Here is a 24336-nt window from a genome sequence, read left to right as displayed (position 1 = left end):
TGTATGTGCTTGGACATCATGCTAATATTCACTTGAGTGAAATATAGTGTATACATAATCCCATGCGAGAGGAGTTGTGTGAAGAATATATGCAGCCTCGGGATGTAGTATGGACCCTCATTGACAGAGACGTCTCAGGGAGGCGTAGGACAAATAGATAATGCTGAAGAAGTAGATAGTAATGTCCACCAAAGCAGATGTTAGAAATAGAATAGAAATAGAATAGATGTTCCTGGGAGAAATCAGAGAGCACTGACACTTGGTCTCTGCTGAAGAGGGAGATGAAATGATGCTGCCTCCCACCACAAGGCTGCAAGTCCATGTCTTTCATGTGGGATGAGTAGTAGGATTATGCCTTTGGTGCCATGTAATCTCCTGAGGAAGGGGGAGATGTCTGGCTGCTGAAGGAGGCTACAGATGGAGGACCACCCTCTGCAGGTATGTGACAAGAGGCTAGCAATTGGATGTCTTGTACATTCAGCAAGATACTTGGAAACAAATAATTACTAATTTTATGATATTAAACTATTATGTATTAGAATCTTTTTGAAGAGTGATCAATGTAGCATGAAGGATTTTAACAGAGGTTTGTGTTGGTTTTGTTTTTCCAAAAAGTTCTTTAAACAACTCCTGTATTACATGAGTGTGATAAAAACTTGCACATTTAATACTGAAAGACAAGAGAATACATTTGAGTCTGCTGAGGCTATTCCTTTATTTTGTGTGTTCAAAATAATCTGTGAGGTCCTCTGCCTTTTTTATCTTAATTTGTTACGGTGGTTGGTATTCTTCAACAACCTGAGGTTTTTTGCTCTATGTGGATTTGACTGTGTTGACACTTCGATAAATTTCCTTTTCTCAGACAATGCAGTGCTACTGTGAAGTTGCTGCTTAGAGTAGCACCTTAAAACTCAGTCTCCTCTGGTCATAAATCTGGTCATGTCTGTTGATTTCACTCACTGACTTCTCTTTTTTTCTCCTATTTGTGCTCTAAAAGTAACACGTAAATCTTTGTTTATCCTGTTCCATTTAAGCTCATTAAAACACTTCTTGGTGCACTGCCTTGGGCTCTCATTTACTCTACAGCAAGGCAAGTTTCCTTTCCAGCTTTAACCACTATAGATGAGCACAGAAAGCTGAATTTTATGATTAATCAGGCCCTGGGTTTTCACAGCTGTCTTGAATGTTGTTTACAGAAATAAAATAATCAAGGACCTGTTTTGACCCACACAATCTTCCCCCGATGGCAGTGCCTCTCATGGAATAAGCAGAGTTTTAGAATTATGTAATCTCTAAAGTGCATTTTTGATTAGTTCTTTTGTTCCCTCTGTCCCTCCACTGTGTGTCTCATACACTAGTTATTCATAACCTTGAGAGTCACTGAGTTACCATGGTGCAGGTGGTAATTCATCTGCCATGGATCACAGAGCAAGGGCAAGCCTCCCTCTTACATGTCCATTTCCTGAACCTGTTCTCCCACCTGGAGAGGTGGGAAAATTGAGAGAGACTTAAGTAGTCCTGGAAGGACATAATTCTCAAGGATGAAGTGCCAAATTTCACAAACTTTCCAGAGAGATGGGTAATATCAGTTGCAGAAATGAGTGAGGAGTCAGCAACTCATACAGTTGACGGCTGTGATTATTTAAAATGAACAAAACACCCCACTCCAACCCGCAAAATCACTTTTATTTTATTTAAAACCAGAGTTGACTGCACTGTGCGCTTTCATTGACCAGGTAAACTAGCAATGACCCTTTTGGCTCAGGCAAGAGTTTGAACCACTTTCTCCTCTCTTCTCCCTGCCCACTCATCCCATAACTGAGAGGGGAACAACCAACACCAAGTGTCTGAGTCTGGTCACCAGCAATATTCCCTTCAGAGGAGCTGCCAAGGTGCTCATTGGAGCCCTTGTAGGGCAGCTGTGCAGGAAAGATCACATCTGCCATCAAGTAGAGAGACTGTTACTCTTATGGTCAGAGTCATGGTCCTGAGCTGTGAGAAATAAAATGGAGAAGAGGCTGCTGCTTTTCTCCTTTGTCTGGAGTGCAGGAACAACTGGCTGGATTATTTGAAAAGCAATATATCATTGCATCTGTAGTGTTTATCTCCCTCAAGTTTTACTGTGTCAAGAATTATCTCATTAAAAGACTGGGTTTTCCTTTTATTTATAATTATTTATTTTACTTTTCACCTTTTCTAGCCACAAGTCTTCAGAGGATTTTGTCTTCTGTCAGAACAGTAGCTTTCTTGGTGCTTTAATAAGTGGAATTGCTTTAGGGAAATTTCTGTCCTGATTACGATTGTGTACACTTTTATGTGTATGGAGGTAGACATATGAGGCAGATAGTACCATAGTTCTGCAAACTTCCCACATATTCATGAATTTTATGGAATCTGATATTTCTTGAAGATCCTAAGCTACATGTAAAGTTTGGGGGAAAATAAAAAAAAAGTTTATTTGGTTTGCTTCTCAAGAGATATAGAATCACTGTCTTAACAAACATAACCTAGCCCTGAAGTATTGCCCTTAAATTTCTGTCTAGGGCCCCCAGAGGTAGCTGCACTGTGTGAGGACCTCCAAGTTACAGCAAGCTCCCATCAGATCTCTTCCTTAACTAACCAATGTGTGTCAGGGAAGAGGAGGTAGGGACAGAAGGCTGTGTGCATCTTTCATCAGCTAGTAGTTTTTCAGTTTTGGGTTACAGGCTGCTGTGTGCTATGCAAATGGCAATACAAAAGAGAATAGAAGAATCACAGAATCATTCAGGTTGGAAATGACGCTTGGGATCACTGAGTCCAACCATCAGCCCTACTCTACAAAGTTCCCCCCTACACCATATCCCCCAACATCTCATCTAAACGACCCTTAAACACATCCAGGGATGTTGACTCCACCACCTCCCTGAGAAGCCTATTCCACTGTCTGACTTTTACTCTTTCTGTGAATTTTTTTTTCCTAATGTCCAGTCTGAACCTCCCCTGTTGCAGTTTAAAGCCGTTCCCTCTTGTTCTGTCTCTAACCACCTGTGAGAAGAGACCAGCACCAACCTCTCTACAATGTCCTTTCAGGTAGCTGTAGAGAGTGATGAGGTCTCCCCTCAGCCTTCTACTCCTCAAACTAAACAGTCCCAGCTCCTTCAATCGCTCCTCACAGGATTTGTTCTCCAGGCCCTTCACCAGCTTCATTGCCCTCTGCACTCACTCCAGCACCTCGATATCTCTCTCGTTGAGCCCAAAACTGGACACAACACTCCAGGTGTGGCCTCACCAGTGCAGAGTACAGGGGCACTATCACCTCCCTACTTCTGCTGGTCACACTGTTTCTAATACAAGCCAGGATGCCGTTGGCTTTCTTGGCCACCTGGGCACACTGCTGGCTCATGTTCAGCTGCTTGTCAGTTAGAACCCCCAGATCCTTCTCTTCTAGACAGCTCCAGCCACTCCTCCCCAAGCCTGTAGCGATGCAGGGGGCTGTTGTGGCCCAAGTGCAGGACCTGGCACTTGGCCTTGTTGAATCTCATCCCGTTAACGTTGGCCCACTGAGCCAGTCTATCCAAGTCTCTGCAGAGCTTCTCTATCTTCATGCAGATCAACACTCCTGCTTAACTTGGTGTCACCTGAGAATTTACTGGTAATGCACTCTATGTCCTTATCAAGATCATCAATAAAGATGTCAAACAGAAATGGTCCCAACACCAAGCCCTGAGGAACACCACTTGAGACTGGCCAACACCTGGATTTAACTCCATTGACCACCACTCTCTGGGACCGTCCATCCAGCCAGTGCTTGACCCAGCAGACCGTTCGCTCATCCAGGCCATGGGCAGCCAGTTTTCTAGGAGAATCCTATGGGGAACTGTGTCGAATGATTTTCAAAAATTCACGTAGACAATATCCACAGCTTTTCCCTCATCCAATAGAAGTGGCCTTGGATTTATATATGAATTAAAAGTTGTTGGCTTGCAGACTTTTGTAAATGTATACATAGATATGGTTGTTTCTCTGTTTTTAGGAATACACTATAGATATAATTTTTGCCCAGACTTGGTATGACAGTCGTCTAAGATTTAACAGCTCAATGAAGGTGCTTATGCTTAATAGCAATATGGTTGGAAAAATTTGGATTCCAGACACTTTCTTCCGGAACTCAAGGAAATCTGATGCTCACTGGATTACAACTCCAAATCGTTTGCTTCGGATCTGGAGTGATGGAAGAGTATTATACACTCTAAGGTGGGTTTTTATTAACTGATTAAAAAAAATTAAAACTGCTATGACCAGGAATATGAAAATAATGAATATGAATCAAATCCTTGTCATCCTTTTGGTTGTGTGCCATGGGAATCTGCAACGAGTTTAATAAAGAAGAAAAAAAAAAAAAAAAAGAGATTATTTGATCATAAACCCCATGAAATTACTAGTATTGAAATATATTACCAAAATAATTGGGTAAAGACAATTGAAGAGGATAGCAAATTTTAATCTTATTTAGGCAAGATTAATAAAAGATGTTGTATAGCATGTAGCACCATGGTGGTCTCTAACATATTGCATCTAGTCACAAAGTGTTTTTCAGACTTTCTGTTCTAAATAGTTCAGTATCTAATTTCCACCAAATTATATTCTGTAAGTAAAATATGAAGTGCTTCAGGTAATAAAAATCATAAGAAGTTTGATTAAAACTAAGGACCCAGTACTGCATATACTTATTAACATGTTTAGCCTTGTAAGCTATTAAAGTCAACAAATCTGTTAATCCAAATTAGGCATAAGCAAACATGGTGATAATTCTTCTTGGCAAATGGGGAATGCTTAGGATGGTTTTAAGCTTGCCATCTAGGCTATCTGTACTGATCTTTGAGTCACTTTTCAAGCAGTTCTTGAAAGGCTGTGTGTAAAAAAGTATTTTAGGGTCATCTCAGTTTCACTTTCTAAGTATGCCTAAAAAATCTCTCAATAAATTAGGAGCTGATCAAGAAGCAGTCCATTCAGAGGATGCCATAAACTGATCCTGCTCTTAAGAGTTTATTCTTAGTATGCTTCATTTGAGAGCATACAAATATCTCTGAAGACCACTTTTTAAACAGTTTATTGTGCCGGTGTTTATAAAAATCTCTAGAGAGCCTCTTCTGTTGGCATGCTAATATTTTTTTTTTCTTTTTGTAGCTAACAGTCCTAGAGTCATACTTGTACTTTACCTTTCCATTGTCCATTCAGTTTCAATGTACAATTTATTTTAAATGGGTCTAAGTAACACAAAGAAACAAACAAACACAACAGAAAAAACATGTGAGGTCTCCAAGAGCAATAGGTTAGAATTATTGTGCTAGAGTATGAAGTGCCATGAGCTAGTAATAAACAAGCAGAACAGGTATTTGTCCAGCACTGCAATATGCAGACATCTGTATTGGTGAGGGTATGGCCTGCATTTGGCCTAAGGTGCAATAACGTTGAGCGGTTCATGTGTTGGCTATAGAAGGAACAATAATAGGATCTGACAGTGCTCCAGGTTCACAGGCTCTCCTGTACCACCATTCTTTCCCCATTGGTAATTCAGGGAGCAGATGTGGTGATTCTGTTAGGCTTACAGAGTCTCCTTTGAGGGTCGTCCTTGGTCTGTCCATTTCACCCATCAGTGATTTCAGATCTAGCTGGGTTGTTTTTAATAAAATCTGGTTTTGTTTTCTTTAAGCATTTGACTAGCCAAAGGTTGAAAATGGAAAACAAAGGCAATACAAGCATATAATATTCGGCAAATTTGAAAAGCATCTTCAGAGTGATGCAGGTGTTTTACTTGGAAATGTGTGTGTTTCTCTTTTTTCCCCTCCCACTGTGGCAAGAACTATGCTTTCCCTCATAAACCTCTCTCTTGGTCAGGACAAATTTATAGAATGGTCGTAGTGACACTACGTGTAGTGTGTAGAATAACTGCTTTGTTCACAGACTAACAGAGCTTTCAAGCAGCGTGTGGCAGAATCTTTCCCTGTACCTTTTTGTCTAATATGTAAGTATTGCATACAGTCAAGTATGTAAGCATTATGTTAATTTTCAAATTTGATTTTAGAAGACATTCTGACTTTCTTCACAGTGTTACCAACAAAGGAAGAGGTATTTTAAATGTAAAGAAGGCACTTTGAAGTCTAGTCCCTTATTCTAGCTTCCTAGTGAAAGTTAGCAGATCTGAGTTTCACGTTGTTTGCTTGGAAGCTCTTTGGAAACGTGATAGTATTTTCAAAAGCAGCAAGTGATCCAGTTGGTACCATTATGAGCCCTAAACTACTTCTAAAATGTATATAAGTTCCGTGACTTACTTGAATCCCTTAGACATTAAATGACTAGAAATATCAAGTCAGCTCTTTCCTATCCATGCTACTGTTCACCAGAGCTGTTTTCATGAGTATAGAGCAAACCAGAGTGTCCCCACTTTTTCTCTTGAGAGATATGATGTTACCAAATGCAATTTGACTTGTCAAATTCATTCTTCGGAAAGTTTCTTTATTTGCTATAATAAACTCCCCTCCTTGCCCTGACTTCAGTCCCTCCCTTTTATCTCATATTTTTTGGGGGAGAGCTCAGAGATCCCCCCAAATTAATTGAAATTTTTGAAATGGCTTGAAATGCCAGTTGAAACAATGCAGGTCCTCAGATTGCTTATGATGATAGTTTTTGTTCTTTCGTGGTGATGCTGGATGTTTTTTGCATGTACACAGTTGACTATGCGTAACATCCATTAATTGGCAAAATTGATTTCTGTGCATGTTCTTTACTATCTAGTCTGAAGTGTCTGGATGCTTGAATATAATCTTTTTTTATTTTTTTTTCCCCCTTCCTTTTCTAATTAGGCTGACAATTAATGCTGAATGTTATCTTCAGCTTCATAACTTTCCTATGGATGAACACTCTTGTCCACTGGAGTTTTTTTTTTTTTTTTTTTTTTTTTTTCCTCTTTACATTCAGGCTTTAAATTTCCTTAAATTCTGGCATCAAGAGGACAAGTTTATTTTTTAAAGCCTTAGAGTGAAGGAAAGAACTGACCTGTTTATGTTTTGATTAGATTTATCGCATTATTGAATGCATTATTAAATGAAGTAATGAATGAGTTGAATTACATGCATTTCATTTAGGTGCAACTTTAAAAATAATATTATTGCTTAGGAGTTTGATACAATGCCTATTTCAGTTAATGGAAATCTATTGCCCTGGAAGAACATTTTTTTATGCCTGCCACATTTGTCAGCTTTGAATTAGTTTCATGTGGTATACTTAGAAGGAAAAAATCTGTCTTCTTCAACCTATTCCTGTAATCAGTGTAAGAAGTCCTTTTCCTTTACTTATGTGAGCAAGAAACACAACTTTCAGGCGTTGTTTTTTTTTTTTAATATAAAGTATCCTAAGGAAATTGTGTTATTACTATCAAAAGAAACCCAAACCACTTGAACACAGCTAAATAACTTATTCCTAAATGTGAAACCCAATAGACAATGAAATCAAACTTCAGTGACTCTTTTAAAATTAATGTTTTCATTTAATACTTCCTTCTTGAGTGCTTCCAGCTAAATAAGATTTGGTCGCTCCATTTGATTAAATAGTTGTAGCAAACAAGCAAGTCTTGCTTAATTTCACTTCTGCCTTTCTGTAAGATAATGTGGGGCAACATGAAAATGGAGCAGGTGGCACTTTGTTAAAGTTGAAGTACTGGACAGTGAATCAGGCCACAGAAATCCATTCTGGGAATAATAGACAAAGAAATTTAAATAAACATTGAAAGGAACTTTATCAAATTAGGTACTAATATGTATCTGTCCCTTTAAGCTCTTTGTGGGCTTTTAATGATAGTGTATATTACATTTGTGTATTAATTCAGTGACGATTTTGAGCCAGTTTTTCATATCCAAGTTCCAGTATACTGTGTAGGTATTTCTTAAACATTTGTATTTACGTAGGTTTTGATAGATCATATATTTATCTCGGCTTAAAACTGAGGCTAGATAGTTTGTAGTTAAATTTTATGTGTATCAGGAGAACTATAGATTGATTTTCTCTCTGATCCATTTCATGTATAGATCTGTTTTAGTTTATAAACAACTTCAGAGATCACAAAACATGCTTTGGTATATACTGTGGCTGAGCACTTGATTTGCAATGTTTTATTTTAGATGGATATCCCAGAAATGAAATTGAATATAAATGGAAGAAAACCTCTGTTGAAGTGGCAGATCCAAAATACTGGAGATTGTATCAGTTTGCATTTGTAGGGTTACGAAATACAACTGAAATTTCTCATACCTTGTCTGGTAAGGCAAAGTGTTAAGTTTTATTCAATATCTATGTAGAACAAGACTAACAGGTAAATATACAACTGAAAACCATTTTCAATGTCATGTAAGTATTTTTTTCTTTTTTTAATTTATAGGTGATTATATTATTATGACAATCTTCTTTGATCTCAGCAGACGTATGGGATATTTTACTATTCAGACATACATTCCTTGTATACTCACAGTTGTTCTTTCATGGGTGTCGTTTTGGATCAATAAGGATGCAGTTCCTGCAAGGACTTCTCTGGGTAAGAATGTCTTTTTTCAACCTTGAAGGGTCTGGTATTCCTCGGGAATACAAATCTGCAGCAGGGAGTAAATTAATCACAGTTTATTCCCCTTCAGATCGTAACCATTGCTCACCCTTTCTCTTGAACTGCAAGATTAAGAGTAGGAGGATCCTGCTGTGGCTGCACAGCAGGGTTTAAGGAGGGAGTGTTGAGAATGGAAATCTGGAAATCCTGATCCAAGTATTGTGGGTATGCTGTTGTTCATATAAATACTTTTTTTTCCCTTTATGTTCTTTTTGTCATCTCCAGGGATGATAATATCACAATCATTAGTCTGACAAGTATGATTAAACTTCACTTAGCCTCATGGAACAAAGGATGTCAGTACTACACTGGCAAAACCCACGAAGATCTGTTTATTGTGTGTTTTTTTTGTTGTTGATTTTTGTTCTTGTTGGTCTTATTAGTTTTTTTAGTAATAGAAATTATTCAGTTCTTTTTCTTTTTTTAAGCTCAAGATAGGACAGAAAATGTGCAACTAAAGTTGCACTTCAAGTGGTTCAGCATATAACTCACAGAAAGTGACTCACTGTCCTGCTTTTACTACAGACAGTACTGAAATGTGTTGTGAGTTCTGCTACAGAGAGGATTCCGTGTTAGTGTCATCTTGTCTGACCTGTTTAGCATGGTGTCAGTCTCCTATGTTTGACTGTTTAGGATTCATGTGCTGCCTTGGAGAAGAGTCATAGCCCCCATATAAAGCATGATAGGCAGTGGTGTGTGGAGCACACAGGATGCACACTAGCAACTTTGAGTTTAGCAGTGACAGATGCTTTTAGTAAAACTGGTGATGGCAGTATGACCTATTTTGGGGGAAAGATCAAAAGCTGCGAGTGTATCTTAGGAAGTGAGAGATGTGAGTTAATTTTCCTTAACAGCTTATAGGGTTGTGAACACACCATTCCCACATTATAGGAGTGTTTCCTACCAGAAGGGTGAGTCCAGGCTTTAACTCCCTGCCTTTCCCACTGAAACTGAACCACTGTGCAGTCAAGCCTGCAAGATTAATGAGTCAAGAAAGAAAGTAAGCAAAAATTATCTGGCTCAGTAGCTTAATGAAAAGGTAAGGGGGAAAAAATTCAGTCAAATAGACACAATTCTATAGAAAAAGACTGAGAAATTAAGAAAGCCAAAATTAAGCAAGGTACATAATGGCAAGCATTCATCATGATGTGGAAGGTTTGCACCCTGTAACAGCCCCTGTATGCCTTTTGCACAGTGGAGAGGACTGGGCAAGTCCACATCTCCTTTTGTCCTCTCTGAACAAAGCCATGAAGAGGAATGGTGGGGGTGACTTCCCACCTGGAAGCTGTGCTGAAGTCTGGTGCACTGTAAAGGCTTGGGCCTTTTTCCATATATGTTGAAAGATCCTGGCAGATTGCAGTTTCCCAAAGCAAAAGGTTTGAGATGATTAAAGGTATTTAGGTATTTAACTGTGCAGAGAAATGCCTAATTGATTTTCAAAAGCATCTAGTGGGAGCACAGCACTTTTGAAAAGCTCTGAGGTTATCTGTTTGTCCTTTTAGGCATGTAATATCGTTGGGAAATCTGTTGCAAAATCACTACTGTTTCCTGCTGCAGGATCAATCCATAGTGACCCCTGATTCCATGCTTTGATTTAAAAGCTATAGACAGCCTTAGACTGGTTTTTTTTTTTTTTTTTTTTTGCAATAAGCCCGTGCATGTAAATAACAAATTATTTGTGTGTTCAAGTATTGCTCTCTAAAGGAAAGGTCACATCTTAATTCTGTACTACTATGTAAAAGGCTTTGCATCTCCCTGAAGCATCAAATATAAGAAGAAAGTGTTAACACCTTCTAAATGTTAAACCAGTGAAGAGTGGTATAGTTGAGATTCTGAACACATCACTATTAAGGCCAGCTTGTACTTTTAATTAACTTGTATGTAAGTGAATCAAGGGAAACATTTTCTATTACTTAAGACACAATATGGAAATAATACGTAATACCTTAGAGAATGAGACCAGAAAGGCCATGAAGGTCGTCTAGTTTGATCTGCTGTGTGTCAGAAGCAATCAGTTGAAAACATTATTCCTTTTTCTCGTGTTTTCTGAAAGTTTGTAATAATTGATAAATAACACACCTTTTTTCCGGTCCTTTTGCACATTTTAATGTTTCAAGAGCCAAAGGACTTTTTTTTTTTTGTGTTTATGAAATTTGTGTCCTTAATTGAACCTGTTTGTCTATTATATTTGGGTTTTTTTTGTGCATTCTAGAACAGATTTATAAAATTACACAAACTTTCTCAGTCTCATTGTTTATTCAGTGTGTTGAAAATGGGAGGGATTTAAACAAAAGGTGAAATGTGCTGCCTTCTGCATGATCCCATGGTGGCTGCTGGATCCACAGGGATGGCTTGCAGTAGCGATGATGTGTGTGGGTGTGATCAGTGGTGAACCCTGCTGTGACTCAGTTCTTGTATGCCTCATGATTGAATTAAGGGCTAATTTGAGGAAATTTTTTGTGACAATATGATTCAGTTACTTATACACTTCCCTCTTCCTCTCTTTTTTTTCTTTCTTTTTCAAACAGGCATTACAACGGTGCTGACCATGACGACATTAAGTACAATTGCTAGGAAGTCACTCCCAAAGGTTTCCTACGTGACAGCAATGGACCTTTTTGTTTCAGTTTGCTTTATTTTTGTGTTTGCTGCCTTGATGGAATATGGCACCTTGCATTACTTTACCAGCAACAGAAAAGGAGACAAAGGAAAAGAAAAGAAGGCAAAATCTAAGCCATCAGTAAGTTTAACCAAACAAGAAGAACAAAAATACAGAATGCTCTTTATTGTTGCATTAATTTTGAGAGACTGATTCTTAAGTAGAAGGACTAACGTTCAAAGATAATTAAAACTAATATTTATTTTATAACATTTTTACAGCTGGTACTCATTTTCTGTAAATACTACTAATGAGGACAGATTTTAGATCATTCCACTCATGTGAATGAGAACACATGAGCCTAAGCTAGAGAGTGATTTGATATATTATTCCATGCTTTCATGCCATGCCCAAGCCCTTGGTGCTTCTAGAGCTGCCTGTGGAATGTGTGCCCATGAAGACAGTTATGTCTGGGTACAGTGCTCCTGAAAAACAGCACCTGGCAGAGAACCATAGATAAGACTGTAGCAGTAGAGATAATGTAAATGGGCTGAAGGTGTGATGATTTGTTTGGATCTGCATCTCCTAACTTGGGTCTTACCTCACTAGCTTTGCAAAGGAAAATGTGCTTAATATTGGTCAGTACTTTGACTCCCTTTCACTTCAGAAATTCTACTTTAACTCCTTTTCTTTCTTTCTTTCTTTCTTTCTTTCTTTCTTTCCTTTCTTTCTTTCTTTCTTTCTTTCTTTCTTTCTTTCTTTCTTTCTTTCTTTCTTTCTTTCTTTCTTTCTTTCTTTCTTTCTTTTTTTGTTTGTTTGTTTTTTTATCTACTTCCATGTTTCTTTATGGTAAAATGAACCTTCAGCTTTTTCAAGTTGATGTTTTTAAGGTATGAATCACCATAAATCCCAGGAACAAGTATTACTGAATATTAAGAGGCTTTCCATTCTTGTAATAAGAATAGTGGAACTCCCCAAAAATCTATTGTTGAAAGCCAACAAATATTTAAAACTAATCTTTAAACTAATAAAACATTAAGGTAAAGGCGTTAAATAGCATATTCACACTAGTCTTAGTATCTGAGGCTTGACTGTAGCCATCTTTTGGAGAGAATAAGAGGAAGGAGCTGTGGTACTGCTGTGGGAGACTTTCTTATGTGAGCACTGTGGGGCTGCTGTGGCTTAATACCAGGGAAATAATAGCCCTTACATTTCATATGATGAGATGATCCGAGTGGATTAGTTGTGTATTTAAGGCAAGGCTAGTAGCTAAGGGTTAATACTGCCCTGTGCTGCTTTGGTCAGACATCATTGTGATCCTCAAAGAATCCAGCATAGCCAAGAGAACTGGAAAATGGAAACTTCAAACCTCCTTCCTGTTAGTAGTAGAAGCAAACATGGCCATAATAAAAAGGATGGAAAACAGGCTTTGGCAAGGGCCACAGCTGAGCAGCAAGAGTAAAATATAATGGAGGCTGCAGAATTTGGGAAACTCCTCAGTGCTAGCATAGCAGAGTCAATTTTAGGTTGTTGCAATAAGATCTCAACAATACTTAGGGAGCTAAAATGGGTCTTCTCTTCAGCCTGTGCAACAAGGAGAAAAGGAAGAGGGGAGGAAATATTGCTTATTCAAACCAGGGAGGTTTTAAAGATCACCTGTTGGCAGATGAAAAGCCATTGAAGTGGTTTGCAAGTATACTCTATTGAATGGACTAAAGAGACTTTCCAGAATCTGTTCACAGACCAGCCATTTGTGCAGTAATGTGCCAAATGCTTTGAGATTTTCAGTGCATATGACAATTTAAAATAATGGTGAGATACAAACTATGACACTTACTGAATAAATAACTGAAGTTTGTGTTAAGATTAAAATTAGCTTTATATTACTCAAGATACTGTTCAGTTGTGGCTTACTGTGTTCTTAATGTATGCTTTTTATTTCTAAGTTGTTGAAAAACAGCCATCTTTTAATGAAGAATTCTTTAAACATGTTTCAGTGCATTATGGCTATAAGATTACTCTAAAAAAGTGGGGGGGATTAAATTTAGTGTGCTTAGATGCAAGGATTCTAATTTGCTAAATAGAGGGGGTTTTGGTGACATTTTATAAGAAGCTATAAAATTTCTTGTTTCAAGTAGAACAATTAAAGAAGCCATTGGATTAATTAATGGGAAGTCATACAATTACAAATCTTTTTTTTCTTCCTTTTTTTTTTTTCCCCTTTATCTTTGTTAAATACTTCTATTCATTCTTTTTCTCTTGTAGTTACAGATACGTATTCAAAAAACCAATTTAATTAAAATAGTTAGTTTAATTCCTTCTGAAAAGTTCTCATTTACGGGTTTTTTTTTCCTTGGAAAACTTGCCTTGCATAGCTCTTCTATTTCTATCGCAAAATGCAATAAAAGCTTATTATTCCACAAACCGATGCTAATAAACTGCAATAAATGATCTTGTGAAAAAATAGTGAGATTTTACAAATGATTACAGCAGTTTTATCTTACAAAATACGTGCTGGCATCATTCAGGAAAGGTAATATGAATTGGCTTATGTAAAACCACATTAGTAAGGATAATGAGTTTGGGCAGGAAAGATTAAATTTAATTAGTTGTGGATCTTGTTCTGATCATCATATCACCTGTGCTATGATCTCCACAGATGATAGCTTTCTTTTCTACATGAGTTAGTGTTAATGCAGAATGATTTGGTTTTGGTCCTATCAGAGTGTATTATAAATGCTTCTCACTATACATAGAGTTTTATCTACATTACCAGTATCCATATCTATGAACAATCAGCATGTGCTACTGTACCTACATGGGTTTTTTTTGATTTTTTTAAAGTCTCTGCTGATTGGTATAAGGTCATTTTCTTGTGAGGTGTTGGTCTTCTTTCCTCTTTTCCCTCAAGTTGACTCTTTCTTACACATATTTTATGTATTCCCTGTAGGTGGTTAGGCCTATAAAGAGGGTATTGTCTTTCTGCCTCTCTCAGGCCACTCTTTCAAACCTGTAATTCAGTAGCCAGCTTCAGTTCATGCTGGTGACATGAGCAGTGAAAAGCAGTACTGTTATTTTTGCCTCCTCCTGTGGTGTTTCTGAGTTGGGGATTCCTGTTTTACCCCACTAGTAGAAACAAATCATGACATGAATCTTACATTGGCAGAATCAACAGTCAGAAAATTCTTGTAAAGCCAGAGTAGGTGTGAGTCAGAAATAAGCATCTTTCTCTATATGTCTTTAACAAAATAATGATTTTGTATGTTCAGAAAAAAATATTTGAACTTCCTTTTTATGTTTTATAGGAACAAGCCCTGTTTGTAATGCCTCAAGTTAGGGTAGAAGCATGTAACTGCTATTTGTTAGCATTGTCAATATTTTATCATAACTGAAAAGAATAATGAGGTCCTTTAGGATGATAATTAAGCTCCCTAGGTCATCATGTCTAAAAAGTGTCGAAACAGCAACCTGTGTGAAACTTCTTCTGGTAAGGACATTAAATAAAGCTATTCAAAAATGTGGTGGATATGCACTGCTTTGACATCACCCCTTGGGACACTTGGGTAAAATGTCCCTGCAGCAACAGAGTGCCTCCTTAACAACATATAGAGATCTGTGTACTGGCCACAGTAATTCCCTGGAAGTGGGACAACAGGACTTTAAAACATAACAAGAATCTAAATCATGTGGCTTTCTGCTTTTCATATTTTTTCGTATATTTTTATTCCCTATCATGTATAATTATTTAAGAAGGATTCTTCTCTAGACTTCAATAGCCAGGTAGTTCTGACTGCATCCTTTCCTGCTGTATTTATTCCTTACCATCTCCAAGAAAAGAGAGAAGACAATGTAAGGTTACTATTGATGTAATCCTTATCTTCAGCCTGAAGATTTTAGAAGAGATGCCAAAGGTGGGAGGGGTTGAAAGAAAGAGGATTGTGGAATAGTTTAAAAAGGCTGTAAGATTTAGAAGGAGAAAAAGGGACAGATAGAGAAATAGAATGTCTTTTGAAATACTCAGGAAAACAACGGTGAAGAGTGAAGAACTGCATGGAAACAATACAAGGGAGAAAGATGGGCTGAGGTAGTGCAAGTAAAAGGAAGGTGAAAAGACAAAAGTTGCAAGACAGGGAATAGCAAACATTATGTGCACTAGGCAATAAGGCACACAGAATTTTTCTATGAAAAATTATTTATAAACCTTAACAATTATTTATAAACCTTAACATCTATTACATTGAGTTTTTACCAGATTGCTAGAGGGTTGAATTATGTCCACAGAAACTAAAAGTAAGAATTAAGAGCTGAATTAATGAATGTCACTGACATGAATGACATTATCCTAAGAAGCCTTATGTCTTGGTTTCTAAAGGTGGGGCATATTGTTTAGGGATTTGGCATCAGAGGGTTACATGATGTAACCCGGCTTTATATGTATCAGTCTCTTAAATGTCACCAGTGATGCTGTACTAATCCCATTAGGGTTTTTTTGGTGAAAATGAGCTTCCAGAAACATATCAGGTCTTATTCTAAAGACTTCAAATGATGGAAGAACCATCATTCCCTTGGTAGAGAAGTTTATAACCTGTTTTAGGACTTGTGACCCAGTTGTCAAGCTGTGACTGACTTCAAAATGTTCATTTGTGTTGTGTAGATGGGATCGGCTAACCCTGTCTGTGTAACTAATTATCCACTATTCCCAAATCCCAGCACAACCCAGTTTTCACTGTGGCAGGTGAAAATCAGTCATGATCTTTTGCCTGCATGAGCTAATTATATACAGCTGTTCATAATTCTCAAAGTTTCCCAAAATGTTTTCTTTAATATTAGAATTTCTATATATTGTATTGAAGGTGCTTATATTGGCCTTTGCTATGGAAAGCCTATGGAATTATTTAATGTAAGGATAAAAACCCCACAAAATTATATTCTTCTTTTTTATTTTTCTTAAGAAACCATCTGCAATTGCTGTTCGACCTGGATCAACACTAATTCCAATTAATAACATTAATCATCTCCCTGAACGTGATGATGATTATGGATATGAGTGCCTAGAAGGGAAAGACTGTGCTAGCTTCTTCTGTTGTTTTGAAGACTGCCGCACAGGATCTTGGAGGGAAGGAAGAATACACATCCGTATCGCAAAAATTGACTCCTATTCTCGAATCTTCTTTCCAACTGCCTTTGCATTGTTCAATCTTGTTTACTGGATTGGTTATCTTTATCTATAGATTTCAGAGGTTTGACAAACTCAGAAAAAAATGGTAATGAACAGTCATTTACACTTTTCAGTGAGCAGTCAAAGATTAGAGCTGGCCTAAAATGACTCAAATTATTTGGATGCTTAAAAAATTTGACACAATGAGGAAATATGGTGATGTAGTCTCCCTCTTGTGATCAACTATAGAACTGATACTGGTATTTTGAAGAGAAAATTTAAAAATAAATATCCCTAGGATTTAACTGTCCTGAACACACACATATTTTTGTCCAGCTCTCATAAAATGCATAGTCAAGAGGCTGTGTTATTTAACTGGACAGTTCTGCATAAACTTTCAATTTTTATTCTAAATGATATTGCAGATGAATTTTGTAGCATCTCTTACACCTTTACAAAGAAAGCCTTAATAAAATGGGATTAGTTATTCTCATTCATTTCATCAATAAGGTTGTGATTTTTTTATTAATCCCTGAGTTTAAAAAGTTGAAATGGAACATTTCTATTTTTCAACCAGCCATTTATTCTCTGCAGTATATTAAAAAGAGTGATTAAGTCATAATTCATCACATTCAGATTTATACAGAATGCAGAGATTAGAGCAGTGAGAAATGGATATATCACAAAAAAACAAGGGTAATTCTGAGCTTGTCTTATCCTGACCATTGATATAGGCTTTTGGCTTTCAACCTTAGATTACATTTATGTCTGTGCTCCATCTGCTATTACTTCATTGTTGTGAGTTCCCTGAAGTTCTCCAAGAGGACTACAACTTTCAAAAATTCCTACCCAGCTGCCATTGCTTGCTTGTTTCATAGAAACCAGACTCATGTTGGCTAAGATTCTGGCCATTAAGTATAATGCTCATGTGCTCCCCATTCCCTTCTCCTTTCTCTGATTCACACTCAGGTCCAGAGAAAAAGTAATAACTCTGTTTGTTAGAATTTGTATCATCAGAGTTTGGAAAACCTGCAACAGTGCTATAGTCATTGTATTTAAAGCCAGTATGTTAAATCTCCAGCCCCAAGAGTGTAGTGTGTGACCTGTTCCACTTTGCACAGAGTGTGATATTGTAGATTCTGCTTGTTACTGCATATGCTACTCACTGAGCCAAAGCCAAATGATATGAATTTGCTGAACCCGTGATTGTTGTGTAATTACCGCCTCGATATTTGTTTGTTTCTAATGGAAAAGCTCTGGTGTGGGAGCAAGGAAGGAAGAATTAAAATAATCCTTATGTATTACAGATCCTTCTCCAAGATGGGATGTATCCCCACAAAAATAATAGGACCAGTTCTCCAGCCTTTCTGTGGTCAGAGCTGTTCTCTTTGGTAGCAATTCTTTAGTAGTGTTTTTTCTGGACTGACTTCTCTGTATTGACTATTGCTGGCTGGTGGCATTTTAGTATCTCATTTCTATTTTTAAATCCATTGTCTTCATTATGAAAAAGTACAGTCTTTCCTCCTTTCTCAGAAAGAAACTGGTCTCCAGTGAGCTTGCAAAAATCGCTGTAAAATTAAGATATGCATTAAGTAAAAGTCAGAATTACACAGAAGACCTTACAGATCTTTAAAGAGGATTAATGGGATTAGCATTTGACTGTAGGTAAGGTTTTTCAGTACTGGAGATAAAGACATGATTAATGGCTAATAATAGAAAATGGTAACATGAAGGACACCCCCCCCGCCCCCCATATTTCTGTTAAATGTTCTCCCTCCTCTGAATTTCTCAGAAAAGATTATTGTATTTTTATATTCTAGTTGGTACCAGACATAATAAGATATGATATGCAATACACATTTCAGATGAAATGTTACTGCAGTGTTCAGCCACAAAGTTTAATAGAGAATGCAACACTCTGTGCAGTGATTCTGGAATAAAGCGTGACAGAGAAGATCCCATTTTAATACAAACGCTAGTTCAGTATTTAGATGATAAAATGTGAAAGTGTTTGGGAGAACCTGAAAGCCGTCTGTCAAGGTTGGCTGACATTATTTGTTGCATGATCTTTCTGACCACCACCAACTTATGACTGTTTGAGTGTAGAAGTGCAAGCGTCATTAACAACACTGATCTACTCAAATTTACTGTTTCTTTAGAGTCTCATTTTCAGAAAATGTTCAGTACAATAGAAGTGTGTCAGTTTTAATTCCATAATGCTTTTTGACACCTCACTAAACACATTCCTCTGTAGGAGGAATGAAGGTGGCTTCAGCAGCAGTATGTTGGATGTGTACTTGAAAGGCGGTCTACTTGCTGTACAATACAAGGCCCAGATTTTGTGAGCTCCTGAGTTTCATTAATTCACCTTTAAACAAAAGGAACTTGAAAGAACTTGGCACTTCACAAGAGAGAAATACAAATTTCACAGCCTGCTCTCTGGCACATCTAGTTAGCTTTTTCTGTTCATGTGGTTGTCAGTTGCCAATCAGCCTCCAGTGACTGAATTAGAGAACAGAAAACATCCAGAATTGGCAAGGGATGGATAAGAAGTCTTTCATCTCTAATTTCTATGAAACAATGTAATGGAGTATTAAACCTATTGAATATTATAGCTGTTTGGCTTATGGATACACTTGCTTCTGTCTGTTGACAAACTTTTCTGTGTACTTCATTTGTTTCTGATGAAATAATTTTAGTTTCCCATAGTACTGTGAGTGCGAATAGAAATGGGAATGGGTGAACTGTAACATGGCATGTAATAAATGTGTTATTTTAGTCCTATGTGTTTCCTTTTTAATCTGCATGTAAGCACTTGATTCCAAGAAATCTAAGTGATACCCAAAAAATGGCAAGAAACAGAGACTATCAGTACTCGGACTTAGAGGCTACAATCATTTTTCAAACCTACATGTATAAAAGTTCATTTACTGGTATCTGGGATCACAGTATTTGGAGTCATTCTGACACTTACTGCCTAAGAGCATTCTTAAACCTATTCCTAATCAGTACTGTAATTATACCAGAATTCAGAAAAGCTGTGCTTATGTACTGTCATAAAGAGTGATGCTATCCTGAATTGATGCCATTAACACATGCTTAATTTGCACTGATTTCAATAATGAGTGTTCAGTAGCTCAAATGATTGAACATTAAGGATGTGAGCCAGAGCCTCCTCAGTCAGTTTTCTCACTGAAAGAGCAACAGAGGAGAAACTGCCATAAAGGCAGAGAGGTGAAAAAGTTTGGGGAAACTGTTTTATATTGCACCTATCTTAGGCATCTCCTGAAATGTATTTTTCAAAAGAGATACTTTTCTTTGCTATTTCTGTTTTAGTGTTCACCACTTGTCTGTTTTAGTAGTAAGTACAGCTCAGTGTGTTATTTTTTGGTAAGGTTTTTTTCTATGATTGTACCTCACTGATCTTTTGTGCATGTTTTCCGTGTCTGAATGAATCTGTTCTGTGTAGTGGCAGTGCAACCAAAGCATGAGCTCTGGATAATGTATTTTATATTCACATGTTGATGTGTTTCAAAGGCTTTAACCTTACCTGGTTTTCTGACATTCAGAGACATAGGATTGTATAAGACTTCGAAGGAGAATCACCTCCAACATGTGTTGGTTTTTTTTTTTTTTTAATTTTCTGTTGCTTATTTGCTATGGTAGTAAAAGATTTGTTTAAAATTGATATATGAACTGTGCTTTGTAATTTGTGAACACCTTTGACCTTTCAATTGAAAGCCCAACAACAGCAGGAGTCTGGATTTAAATATCTATCTGCCTAAAGTAAGATATGTTTTGTTGAATTGTATCAGTCATCATTTCAGTTTACTGTTTCCAAATACCTGACAATTAGTGCAAATATATCTAATTATTTAAAAATAATTATTAATATAATTATCTTTTAATTTATTGCCGTTTCTCCCAGTCATACATTAAATGTGATCTTTTATGCTTGTGAAATAATACTGTGGGTTTTAGTCATTATATTAGATACAGAAAACAGAAACCAATGTAGAATTCCTCAGCTAAAGAATACAAGGACAGGAATTAGAAGGAATTACCGTGCTTCCATTCCTGAAAAAGCTCAGTGAATATCCACATACCCTGATGAATGTGCTGTGAAGCAGCCTGACTCACAGGGACGGGTAGAATATTCTCCAGGCTGTAGAAAATGCCTCTGCATTTGTTCATGCCATGGGCTTCCTACCCAAGTGTTTTAAGTCAATGAAAGGAATAGATGTCCTTCCTTTTTTAGTCATCTTTTCCTTCTGCTTCACTTGTACCAGCAGTAGCAGTTGTAAAGCCATGGTGCCAGATGAATCAAAACCTGAAAATTTATCTTTATTTTACTCTTTTGTAAGTTAATGTTTCAACCAGATGGGTGGGATCATCTGCCTGAACATGCAAGACTGACGAAGTTCTAGTCCAAGACAGGAGTTAGGAGCTTTCAGCTGGAGGCAGAAGGATGGCTTCTTATGATGGGCATATTTCATTCTGTTGAGAATCTGCACTGAAAGCTGGTGTGGAGGAAAGATGGGTGGGGGGAGATTGCTGGGGGCACTGATTCCAGAATGCAGTTGCATGGATCTGAATGACTTATATTTAGTTAATGGGTTTCTCGCTAGTATTTGCGATACTGCTCTTGATTTCCCTGCAACATAATGAAATCTTTTTTTTAATAAAAGAAAAAAATAATGTGAATTTCCTATAAATTAATTACAAACAATGAGCAATAACAACAGTTCTCTTGAGTCATCATTCTGTTGAAATGTCAGACAGAAAATCAGAAATCAAAAAGAGGTTATATTTTTTTCTACTTTTATTTTTAATGATAAAACTATTTTAAAAATTATTGAGTATTAATTAGTACAATAAAACATTTGGGAACAGAAACCTCACCCAGACTACATTCAATCAGTGAGTGCATCTCTCCTTCAAGGGAGTGGGAAAGGTGGATTGTGATCACTCCAGGCATGAACTAGGATAGCTGGTGTACTGCAGGGAGGTTGATAACAATTTCTGTTTAAAATGAAGAGTGTTTTCTGCCTGCAAGACTGTAATTTGAAACAGTGTACATACTTCCTTTCAGAAGATGGATATGTGCTGTGACTTCCAGAATGATTGAAGAGCATCCCTGCACTTAATGTTTATCTTTGCACAGGAGCAGTTTCACTGAGTTGACTGTCCTGTTATGAGACACTGTGAGGTATTCTCCACGTGGCACAGGGGGAGAGTGTTGATTGTACTCCTGGGCAAGGTATCTAAATCTTGTCACAGAGCTCAGTATTGTGGATTCTGAGTTGTCTTCTGGATTTGTCATGATGCTAGCAAAAAGGCGGTGAATACTAAGCTTTTGATTTTACTTACTAGTAAATCTCACTGAGAAAGCCAAAGCATTGACGAGGATTTATAGGAAATCTCAGACAGCCCATGGAGATAGAAGATTAGCTAAAAAACTAATAGACTAAAGGATCTAGCCCTTTTTTCCATATGTGGGTCTTGTTGCGTACTGGAAATATATTGTTTCTAAAATAATTTTAGAAGTCTCAGAGTATTTTAAGAAAAAAAAAATCTGTAAAATCGTTGGGCAATCTCATTCCAAGTGACAAATCTTGCTTTGCATGGAAATTTTGCTTATGGTAGATCAACATTACGTTGAATTGCTGAGGAGAGCCATGGGGTATGTAAGACAGAAGACATGTAAACTGTTCTACCTTGTTGTTCTTAGTTCCTTTTCTTAGTCAGGAAAAGAATTTCAGAAGGGCAGGTGTATGATGTGTGAATGAGGACAGTTTTGCTACTGACAACAAGGCCTCGCTAGCTGACAGGATCAAGAGAGGCAGGAGTCTGCTTGCAGTAATAAGGCTTCTCTTTTGTAATTCTTTGTAGTAGCTACTTTTCCATATATCTCTGCATGCTTACCTGAGACTCAAACATTTTTCAGGTTGGAAGCAATTCTTTTGTGTGTTTCTGGCTTCACAGAATGATCTTTATCATCAGGGTTTGAGCCTTGCTAAACTTTAAAAAAAAAAAAAAAAAAAGGTTTCCTCTTGTAGTTTCACTGTCTGGGCATTGCAGGTAGGAGACGTCTTGCCACCAAACATTGGAAAAGTGATTTTCAGTTCATCCCGCTGAGAAGGCAGACTGGCTCTGTAGGGTGGCATTAAGATTGCTCTGTCATTTAGACTTGAAAATGTTGAAGACTATTAACAGCAATGACCAGCACTGCCCCTACAGAGGACATATTGCTTTTGCCAGTTTGATACTTTAAAAACAAACCCCCAAACTAGCTACTGTGGTGGGAAAGTGAGGATGAGTCAATATTTCACTGTAGATATCTATTACTCCTTGAATTGTTTTTTCTCCTTAGGAAGACAGTAAATAGAAGTCTTTTGTCTTCTGAAATCTGCAGAAAACATGTCATGGTCATTTTAAATAGGTAAAGTCATGTTTGTCCCTCTGCCCATTGGCATCATAGGAGCAAGAACAATGAAAGCACTTGCACTATGGCCTGTATTTTACAAGCCAGGTATATGTGAACATTGGCATATTCATAGCCCAAGTGCAAATATACAATTTGTGTTCATGCTTCAGTCACTGAAAAAAATATTAATGGTTGGCACATCTTCACAGTATATTTTGTATTTCCCACTGTTGTCCACTGTGACTGCTTAGACTTTTTGTGTGAACATGAAGGGTTGTGTTATACCTTTACTTACAGTTTATATTGCTGTAGAATATAAATACTTCCTTCAGTGGAACTGGGAGATCAGAATCTGGCAACCTAATGGTGAATCCTATCTTGGAAAATCTAATAGTTGTTCTTAATTGCTGTTTCAAATTAATTAAATAATATTGCTATAATTTGTATTCCCCTTCATTGAAGTTTTATAAACAATTACAGTGTATGGTCTACTAAATTTACAGAAATAGCCTGCAAAAATAACACTTCTTGGTTTATTACATGTTTCAGTATTTATTATACTGAGGTTCCATTATTCAAATACACTCTTAATGCAAGTCTGTCTCAGCATTTATAGTTCACATAGTGTTTCAGAGATACAGTTTGTCCCTTACTAGTGCATCCTTTTTTTTTTTTTTTCATTCTGTTTTTAAAAAATGCTAGTATTTTTAACTAAGTGCACATTCGTACCATGCATTTAATTTGATAGTGTTTTGGCACCAGTGGACAATGTCACAATATTATGCATCAGTGTTCCTTTAAGAATTATTTATTAAAGCCCTTGTGGATAACTTACTGAAAAAAATATGGAACATTAAGATAAATTTTGTAGCTCTAAGTGCTGCTTCTAAGGATTATATATAAAATACATGATACTGATGCAAATTTATTCTTCCATTTCACTTATTCTTTCAGAAGCCTCCTCAGTTGGGCTAATATTGTTATTATAAGTGTGGTGATATTTACAGTTCTGCTCAGTTATTTGGTACATTTCCAATAGCCTTGGTATGCACTCATCCATTATTATTTATATTCAATTACCTAGAAACATCAAGGTATCCTCACAGGCTTTTAATGTGATTAAGCCATGACTTCTTCAGCCTCTCTTAAAATATCATGATCTTTAGTGTGCCATGCCAAAAATAAAGCATTTGCAGGTATTAAATTGATTGGTATTTGCTGCTCCATTTTGAAGAAGTCTTTCTGCCAGGTTAGAGTGAAACACAGATATCATTGTTTTAATATTTGACATTATTAATGAGCATGGCTGAACCAGAAGACTTAGAGATGATAAACTGATGAAGCTCTTAGCTTCATCTCAGATATACAGCTGAGACTTTGTGAGTATGGTAGAAATTATACTGAAAATGGCAGAGACATATGTGTACTGGAAAGAAAGATATTAAAATATTTACATATACATCAAGTTCTGACTGTCATTTTAACAAGGTTTTCCCCCCCCCCCCGTGTTTTAAATACAT

General features: G+C 37.0%; 1 protein-coding gene across 1 annotated transcript in view; it reads left to right on the top strand.

Annotated features, from left to right (window-relative positions):
* GABRG1 (gamma-aminobutyric acid type A receptor gamma1 subunit) overlaps positions 1-20266 on the top strand; it is a 57289-nt gene extending 37023 nt beyond the window's left edge. Inside the window, exons 6-9 of the mRNA XM_026847109.1 lie at positions 8157-8294; positions 8414-8566; positions 11161-11372; positions 16184-20266. Of these exons, the coding sequence (XP_026702910.1) occupies positions 8157-8294; positions 8414-8566; positions 11161-11372; positions 16184-16462 (782 nt within the window). The 3' untranslated portion in view covers positions 16463-20266. The remainder of the gene's footprint in view (positions 1-8156; positions 8295-8413; positions 8567-11160; positions 11373-16183) is intronic.
* The last annotated feature ends 4070 nt before the right edge of the window (positions 20267-24336 follow it).

This window comes from Athene cunicularia (genome assembly GCF_003259725.1).
Source record: "Athene cunicularia isolate RWA chromosome 4 unlocalized genomic scaffold, athCun1 chr4_part1, whole genome shotgun sequence".
Classification (NCBI taxonomy): domain Eukaryota; kingdom Metazoa; phylum Chordata; class Aves; order Strigiformes; family Strigidae; genus Athene; species Athene cunicularia.
The sequence above is the reverse complement of the archived record's forward strand: the minus strand, read 5'-3'. Positions and strand labels throughout refer to the sequence as shown.